This window comes from Passer domesticus, unplaced genomic scaffold (genome assembly GCF_036417665.1).
Source record: "Passer domesticus isolate bPasDom1 unplaced genomic scaffold, bPasDom1.hap1 HAP1_SCAFFOLD_55, whole genome shotgun sequence".
NCBI lineage: Eukaryota > Metazoa > Chordata > Aves > Passeriformes > Passeridae > Passer > Passer domesticus.
The window spans coordinates 717,294-726,191 of NW_026990163.1; the positions used below are offsets into that span (position 1 = coordinate 717,294).

At 56.3% G+C, this 8,898-nt stretch overlaps 1 protein-coding gene across 1 annotated transcript; it reads left to right on the forward strand.

Moving 5' to 3' along the window:
* The first annotated feature begins 1,841 nt into the window (after positions 1-1,841).
* On the forward strand, positions 1,842-5,226 carry LOC135292883 (serine/threonine-protein kinase pim-1-like). Its single transcript, XM_064406954.1, has 7 exons — positions 1,842-1,887; positions 2,076-2,442; positions 3,060-3,239; positions 3,495-3,644; positions 3,820-3,969; positions 4,599-4,734; positions 5,008-5,226. Exons 2-4 carry the CDS (start codon positions 2,187-2,189, stop codon positions 3,599-3,601), a joined length of 543 nt encoding a protein of 180 aa, XP_064263024.1. The 5' UTR covers positions 1,842-1,887; positions 2,076-2,186; the 3' UTR covers positions 3,602-3,644; positions 3,820-3,969; positions 4,599-4,734; positions 5,008-5,226.
* Positions 5,227-8,898: the final 3,672 nt, after the last annotated feature.

Here is an 8,898-nt window from a genome sequence, read left to right on the forward strand (position 1 = left end):
GATTTAGATGGAGACTGTAGAATTGATTTCAGATGTAGAAGAATCTGAACTGAACACAGAAACAAACTCCTTCTGTCAGCCCATTTTCATCTTCTAGATCACTTTCAAGATGTCCTTGGGGGTGTTGGAATGATGATCACACAGCTCTCCACTTCTGGCTGCAGGCTCTGGAGATTGTTTCTCTGCATTCAGTCAGGCTTGCATTCCCTAAGAGTTCTTGGTAGCCTGTCATGTTTTCTTAGGGTAGAACAGTAACAATGAAAACATTACCAATGACACCAACTGCCCAGCCCACAAGGAAAAGAAAAGAACAAGCTGCAAAATTCTTCAAATATTTGTCCTGCTTTGCTGCAAGTGTTGTGCTGCACACACAGTGTGGAAAGCTGCAGTTGGTGGCACACCTTGTGACAGAAGCTGCACCTCGTTCTCCAGGCAAGGTTCTTGGAAAAAGCATAGAGGACTGAGGAGAAGATTCTGGAAAAACTGAAAGAGCTTTTAAGAAATTAAATGAAAATTGAAACAATTCAAGACGTTTTTCTCTATTTATTTTATGCTCCCCTTTTCCATCTTGCACTAGTTGTCCATCCAATTAATTCCAAAGAGATCTCACTGCTAAGATCCATGAGTTGGCAAGTTTTAGACATTTTAAGATACCATGACCTACACACACTTTGGCTTCCCCTGTTTTTCTTGGAAATCAATGCTGGAGAGGTAAGTGCAGTGCTTGGGTCAGGTACAAATTCTGCATTCAGGGAATGCGCTCTGGGAGTGTTTGACCCTGAGCAGGGACAATGCACAGCAGGGACCGAGGGGATTCCTGAGCCACTGTGCAGGAGTCCAGACTCTGGCTCTTGGCTGAACTCGGCAAAGTTCCCGTGTTTGCAGAGGCTTAGGGGCTGCCCTCGGGGAACGTGGGGCTCGGGGCGGGGGCGACCGGGCAACGGACAAACGGACACGGGGACAAACAGCCCCGGAGCTTCAGTTGCAGCAGAGGCAGCGGCGGCGGCAGCTGCAGCGGCAGCGACAGAAGCAACAGAAGATTCCCTTCTCCTCTCCCTCTCCCGCTGTCCCGCTCCTCTCCCGCTCTCCCTTTCCCGGTCTCCCCTCCTCTCCCCGCCTCCCTCTCCCCGTGCCGGGCTGGGCCACGTCCCCGGCCCGCCCCCGGCCCCGGGCGGGGCTGCCCCGTGCCCGCCCCCGGCCGTCCCGCCGCCGCCTGGCCTCAGCCCGGCTCTGGCCGTGCTGGCGCTGGCGCTGCTGGGCGGGCGTCAATGCCTGGGGCTGGGGCGGCATCGCCGGCTTTTGGCTCCGCCTGGCCCGAGCCCGGCCCCGGCCCCGAGCCCGCCCCCGAGCCCGCCCCCGGCGCCGGCTCCTCCCGGGCCCCGCGGAGGACACAGGCGGCGCGGCCGCTCCCGCCGCCTCCGCTGCGGTTGCTCGGCCCCAGCTCCGCCGCTCGGCAGCGCGGCCCCCGGCCCCGAGCCGCCGCTGTCCCGTTGGAGGGAGCGAACGCCGGGGGATGGCCGGGCCGGGGCGGGTGAGGGGCGCTCGGGGGCCGTTGCTGGCCCCGGGCCGAGCGCTGACAGCCGCGTCCCGCCCGCAGGGAAGGCGCAGCAGCGCCTGAAGGAGCGGTACCGGCTGGGCTCGCTGCTGGGGCGCGGCGGATTCGGCAGCATCTTCGCCGCAACGCGGCTCTCGGACGGCGCCCCGGTGAGCGGCGGGGCCGGCGGCGGGCGCAGGAGGAGGGGGCGGAGGAGGAGGAGCAGGGAGGAGGAGGCGGGCGGAGGATGGGGCTGGGCAGGGCAGGCAGGAGCTGAGCCCTGTTCTGCACTTGGCTTGCAGGTGGCCATCAAAAGGGTGCCACGGAACCGCGTCCATCACTGGGGTGAGCTGGTGAGTGAGCGAGGTGCCGTGCTGGGCAGGGATGAGCCGAGGCCCGGCAGGGTGGAAGCCACCGGGACGCCTCGAAGGAGAGCGGCGTGGGGCCAGCGCAGGGCGCAGAGCATCCCGGGCTGGCTGAGGGGTTGCCCAGCCCTGGCACAGCATCAGCCCCCACTGACTGCATTGTGCTCCTCCTGCAGCCCGACGGCACCAGCGCATCCCTGGAGATTGTCCTGCTGGCAAAGGTGTCCAATGGCTTCCCTGGTGTGGTCCAGCTGCTGGAGTGGGTTGAGCTCCCCAACGACATTGTGATGGTGCTGGAGCGCCTGGAGCACTCTCAGGACCTGCAGCATTTCATTCGGGCACGGGGGTTCCTGTCCGAGGAGGTGGCGCGGCAGCTGTTCCACCAGGTGCTGGAGGCCGTCTGGCACGGCACCAGCTGCAGGGTCCTGCACAGAGACATCAAACCAGGGAACATCCTGGTTGACCTGGCCACCGGGCAAGCCAAATTGATTGATTTTGGCTGTGGCACCTACCTGCAAGAGACAGCCTACATTCATTTTGCAGGTGAGCCCACGCAGGGGTGTGATCCCGGTTCTGGTATCTGATGGCCCAGCATCTCATGGCCCAAGCTGGGTGTGGCAGCAGAGATTCACCTTTTGCTGCCCTTCATGGCACGGAGTCTTTAGCCGAGTTGGGTTTGAGAAGGGCTGGGTGGGGAGCCATCTTCCAGCCCTGCTGGCAGCCTTTGCCCACCACTCTTCCCAGGGCTGGGGCTGGGGCAGCCAGCCGAACAGAAGCAGCCGTGGGTGGGGGTAGCAGAGATGGGAGGGCCTGGAACCTGTGTCCCAGCCAGTTTGGTGTGCAGGCGAGAAAGGGCTTGGGCTGCTCCACTCACCTGGTTTCTTCTGGGTTCATAATGTATTTTGGGGCAATGCAGGCAGGGAGGATGAAGGCATGGTTTTCCCTCAGCACTAAGTGTGTTTCTGTCATGGTTGGTCTTTCCAGGGCTTCTGCTGCCCTCTACCAACACCAGTGGCTTCTTTTCCAACCGCAAGTGTTGGAAAGAGGGGCAGTGGGTCACCCTGTGTGCCAGTGGGGCAGTCCCTGCATGCCCAGGGATGCTGGGGCCAGGCTCTGGGAGCAGCAGCAGCCCCCTGATGAACTCCATCTGTATTCCATAGGAACACTATCATACAGCCCCCCAGAATGGACCCGCTTTGGCTGGTACCATGGCGAGCCAGCTACCATCTGGTCCCTGGGCATCGTGCTGCACCAGATGGTCTGTGGGGAGCACCCTTTCAAGAGGGACCAGAACATCAGCTGGGACCATCAGCTCTCGCTGCCACAACGGCTCTCTCCAGGTGGATCCTCATCTCTGGGCACAGGGGGAATGCCAGTGCTGGGAGACAGCAGCGGGCTCGGGAGCATCCCGCTCTGGCAGCTGCTGAGGAGGTGGCACATGTCCTGCTCTCCTGCTCTCCTCCAAAACAGGGAACTGATGGGAAAGTTTAGGCCCAGCTCTGAGCACATCCATCATGGCCTGGTCAGGGAATAGTGGGGCAAAGCCAACAGGAGCCTTCTCCAACTGACCGGCGGTTTCTGGTTTCTCTGCCCAGAGTGCCAAGATCTGATCAGGCGGTGTTTATCCATGCTGGACTTGGAAAGGCCCTCATTAGAAGAGGTGTTCTGTCATCCTTGGATGCAGGATATACATCTGCCCTAGAAGAAGAGAGAGAGCCACAGGCACACTGTGCTGCAGGGCCCTGGTAAGTTACAGCTCCACACCTGCCTTGGCCATCAGAAGCAAAGGAACCCAGCCTGTGTCACTGCCCAGGGCTCATCAGATGGGAGCACACAGCCCTTGTGCTGGAGCTGAGCTGCTCTGCCCAGCCCTGGTGGCTGCCATCCAAGCAGGTTTTGCTTGTCCTGGTTCCCTGACAGCTGGGGCCCTGGGCAGAGCTCTGACAGCCTGGTCTGAGCCCAGGGAAGGAGAAGGAGCCTCCAGAGAAGCTGTACCGGGTGGGGCTGCTGCTGCTGGGGACAGTACGGATGACATCAGGGATGACAGCCTCTTCCTGGACCTGGCCACTGGTAAGCTGAAGATGATGGACTTCAATTCTGGCACCTTCTTCAAGGCCTGGCTCCACAGTGAATTTACAGATGAGTCCACATGCAGGGGGATGCTCCCAGATTTGGGCATTGCACAGCCTGGCCAAGAACCAAAGGTTCCCCCCTTTGCTGGGGTGGATGCAGCTGATTGTTCAGTCGGCTGCCCAGCTGCTTTTGGCAGGGCTGGGGGAATGGGCTGGGGTGGGTACAAAATGGGAGTGGACTCCCGGCCCTGCCAACAGCCCCCAGCACCCACCGTGCCCCGGGCTGGGGCTGGGGCTGGGGCAGCCAGCCCGACACAAACAAACCCCCATGGTGGGAGCAGAGGTGGGACTCCAGAACCTGTGCAGGGGCTGCTTTGCTGTGCAGGCAAGGAAGGGCTTGGGCTGCTCCACTGCCCTTGTTTGCTTTGGGATCACGGTTATTGTGGGGGGCAGTGCAGGGGAAAGGGAGAAAGCCTGGGCTTCCTCACCCATGGCTGTTTTTTTCCCTGGCATGCAGGGGTTGGTGCTTCCTCAAGCCCCTGACAGACATAAGATCTTTTACCTCTTTTCTTGTTTCCCCTTTTTGTCTGTAATCTATTTTCAATAATTTATTGTTTGTTTTTCTAGAGGAAGCGTTCCAGATGGGGTCCAGTCTGGATTGGGAAATGTTGGGACCAGCTGTGGCGTGGATGGGCCGTGCCCTTAGAGAAGGCTGAGGACATCGTTTGGGACCAGCTTTTCTTCCAGCTGTGGATGGCGTGAGGTGGGTCCCCATCTGCTTGGCAAGGTGGGATCAGAGCTTTTGGGAGATGGCAGCGAGCACAGGAGCATCCTGCTCTGGGCAGCTGCTGAGCAGGTGGATGTGCCATGGCTGGCTGCAGGCTGGGCACATGTCCTGCCCTCCTGCTCTGCTCTCCAAGGCAGCACTGATGGGCAGCTCTGGGCACGGCCAGCATGGCCTGGGTGCCATGGGCAGCTGGGACAAGGGGACAGGAGCCTTCAGCTGACGAGCAGTTTCTGCTTTCTCTCCTTGCAGCCGGGCTCTGCGGATGCTGAAGCTGCTCTGGGCTCTGGCAGGGCTCTGCTGGAGCTCAGCACCGGGCCGGAATCAACCAAAGAAGAAATGGTGTCACCTGCAGCACCGACTTGCTTGAGCATTTCAGCAACACAGCTCAAGTTTGCAGAGTGTACACCTTCAAGGGAAAACATGACACGTGCCAAAAATTAAAATTGTTCAATACCTTCTGAAATCAAATCAATCTGGGATGACTCCAAATGACATTTTTCACCATGCTCAAGCTGTAGCTCAGCCCTTCTCTGAACAGTTCTCTCCCCCACCTGCCTTTTACTTCTCAACTGCTCCCTCTTTTCCCCCAATGAATTCCTAGCCCATTGCTGTCTCCATCACTCAGTGGCCTTCCTTGTTGCCCCTGACCACAAGGAAGGCCAAGCACCAGGTTTAGGGACTCATGCTGTCACTGGCTGAGGAGCAGCAATGTCTCAGAGGTCCAGTGGGATTTTAGTGTCATTCAGAGCCACTCTCCAGCCCTCAGCTCTCCTCACTGCTGAGTTCCCACTCCCTTTTCTTCATCCTTGCAGCAGGATGAGCTCTGTGAATCTCCTGGAGCCTCCCCACTCTTCCCAGCCGATGCACCCACCTCAGTTAGGCTGAAGCTGAAGCTTCTCTGTCTCCTCTGGCACTCCAGTTCAGTCCCCTGTGTCGGGAGCCCCAGCCCCAGAGCACAGCACACAGCAGTGCAGTCCGGGCTGGAGCAGCTGCCCTGCAGCCCTGGCTTGGCTGTTTATGGCAGCTGAATGCTCCCTGTTTCCAGCTGTCCCTGCAGGATGGCCCCAGGGCAGAGCCCCAGGCGGGCTCCCACTGCAGCCCCTGGAGCTTGGGGCAGACAGTGCTCCCAGAGCTGAGGTTCATGGGGAGCACCCGGATCTGTGCCTCGCACTCAGTGTTGTCAAGTGTTGTGTTCTCATCTCCTATGGCCTGAGGGGTGCCGGGGTCGGCTGTTACTTGTCTCTGCCCCAGCACGGGAAAAAGTGGTTCTGGGTAGGCCGCGCTCTCGAAGAAGGAGTCTGGACTCTTGCTTTTAGGTCTTCAGTCGAGTTTATTATTTCTTATCTACAAAGATTTTCTGTCTGTCCAGCCGAGGTCTGATCAGCAAGACAGCCAAAGGCACTCTCTCCCGCCCACGAGGCGGTTGTCTCTTTTATAATGAAAACTACGTATTAGATATTTACCTTTAATTCCCAATACTTTCTGCCCTTGTTGGCAAGTGTACTCATTCTATGAACCAATCCACACATGCCAACATCATCCTGAACATGGATGCCAAGGAGAAGAAAGAAGAAGGACAGGGCACGCCCAAATTCCTCCATCTTGGGACTCCTGATCCATGCACAGAATTCTAGACCCCCCTGTACAACACATAAAACCCCCCTGTACAGTGCATTCTAACTTAAGTTCTAACAAGTGAATAACATCCCCTCACCATTCAGACCTGAAATTCTCTCATCTCCTCACCTTCAGGTGTCATTTCTTTAAAAGGATCAAAGTCAAGCCACCAGGTACTTTTGGCAACATTCCAGGGCCTCCGAGCCCCCCAAGGGTTGTCTCGGTAGCTCTGGACATCCGGAGTGATGTACTGAGTTCCCACAAGGGGAAAACAACCTGTGCTGCCAGGCCAGCACTGCTCCTCTGGGCAGGGACAAGACTGAAAGGCTTTCCCATTCCAGAGGAGCCGGCACTGAGCCTTGGCAGGGCCTGGCAGGGCTGGAGCCGGGTCTGGCCTGCTGTCCGGGACTCGCTGCCCACCAACCACCCCCACCCACCGCGCTCCATCCTCCAGGGACAGAAGGGTCTGTGTGTGCCAGGGGCTCTTGGGTGTCTCTGTATCCAGGGACAGAAGGGTCTGTGTGTGCCAGGGGCTCTTGGATGTCTCTGTATCCATGGACAGAAGGCTCTGTGTGTGCCAGGGTTTCCATAACGTCTCTGTACCCATGGGTATGGGATGAACATGGACAGTGAAAGTGTCAGTCACGTTGCTTGCACACTCCTTCCTTTGTGTACAAGACACATCCATGCACACCCCCACATATTGTTATATTAATAGGATAGGGATGGATAGAGACTTCGCACAGAGCTCTAACTTTGGCATAACTCACTCTTTAGCCAGAGACCAGGGGATTTTTTCCCCAGCTCTGTGTGAGAAGATGTCCAAGAGCTGAAGGAGCAGCATTCAGAAGCAGTTTCAGGATTTCTAGGCAGGAAGTGGAGCTCACAACCATCCATATAACTTGCCATATTCATTGGGATGGGCTGCTGCTTCTTTAGGAATATGGCCCAATGCAGACAGGAGACTTGGAAAAATCCCAGCTCTCTGCGGGTTTGTGCAAAAGGGGGAGCAGCACAAACAGTTTGTGCCTGCCAGGGGACACAAGGTCCAAGGAGCTTTGGTGGCAGAGAGTGACCTGGGCTGGTGGCAGGTGAAGTTCCATTCTGTGACATTCTCAGAGTGGCACAGGACAAAGGTCCAAGTACCCCCAGCCCCACTGATGAAGTCCTTAGAGTGCTGCACATCCTCTAGGAAAAGCTGCTGTCACACAATCCATTGGGATTTATTACTTTCATTTGCAACACTTTAAATCCAAATTTCAAACTGCAATATTTTTCCACTCAGGACACAGTAATGCATAAATTCATAATAGATCTTTCAATTTCCTATTGATTCAATCACAATTTAAAATAACATAATATTGCAAACAAAACCCTGAATGTTTTAAAAAAGGGATGCTGAGGTCAGTAACATGAATCCATGCCATCAGAACATTTACAGAGTAACTGATTTCTCTTCTTAAAAAGATCAGTTGCCTCTTAATCCAAAGTTACTGAAGATTTTCCCTACACATTTGTTTCTTGGTTTTATCTTTCATATTTTTTTCTTTTCTATTTTGTCCAGTGTTTTTAACAGAGAACTCGTCCTACAAAAGGAATGTACAGCAAAATTAGATACATTTCTGATAAACAATGAAAATGTAGGCTCCTCCTCTGTTTACTTTTCTCTGGATACCCTGAAGAAAAAAATCTAGCAGATATGAGCAGAGGTGTGAAGTGTTTCATTTGGACTAAGGTGGAGTTCAGCACTGCTGACATCCTGATCCAGTCAAGAGCTGCAGAATTCTTTTGCACATCTTGAACTCTGTGTTTGCAGGCACAGCACCTGCAGTGCCGACACACCAATGCACGTGAATAACTCTGTTATTCCCTCTCAGAATTTGGGCTCTGCCCCAGCACGAGGTGCTGCAGCCCTTTGCTCCTGGTTCCCGTGTGGAGCAGCTCCCTTCCTGCTGGCTGAGCTGCTCAGGCAGAGCCCGGCAGCTCCTGGCCCTGCAGGGCTGAGGCTTTTCCCCATTGCTGGGCACAGACTGATGGAGCAGCACTGCTGAACACAGGGGCACACAGAGGGACCAGGAGCAGCTGCCTTTATCCACCTGAGGCTCCAAGGCCCAAACTCTGAGCAGCCAGGGCTGGAAGAGGCTCACAGGCTCCCTGTTGGCTGTGCTGCCCCACTTGTGCCCGGCCCAGCTTTGCTTGGGGCAGAGGGAGAACAAGGGGCAGCTCCCTCCAGCCCAGCCCAGAGACCCCTCCAGCCCCAGGGCTTGGGGCACTGTCAGCACCTGCTGCTCCAGCCACCGCTCCTGCTGGCCCTGACAGCAACACCCAAACTGGGACTGATCCCAAGGGAGCAGCAGCAGGGCCTGGATCTGATCCCTGACTCTGAGGCACGGCTGGACAAATGACCCCACAGCAGCAGCAGCAGAAGCACATGGAGCTGACTTTCAATGTCGCCTTGACTTTTTAAGATTTTCTAAGTGTTCTGATGTTTGCATTCTTGTACCAAACTTTCTCACACACTTT

Coding starts and splice junctions, on each gene's coding strand:
- LOC135292883 (XM_064406954.1), top strand. CDS start 2,187: ATGGTGCTGGAGCGCCTGGAGCACTCTCAGGACCTGCAGCATTTCATT. Junction 2,443..3,059: donor AGCCTACATTCATTTTGCAG/GTGAGCCCACGC, acceptor TGTATTCCATAG/GAACACTATCATACAGCCCC. Junction 3,240..3,494: donor GCCACAACGGCTCTCTCCAG/GTGGATCCTCAT, acceptor TTCTCTGCCCAG/AGTGCCAAGATCTGATCAGG.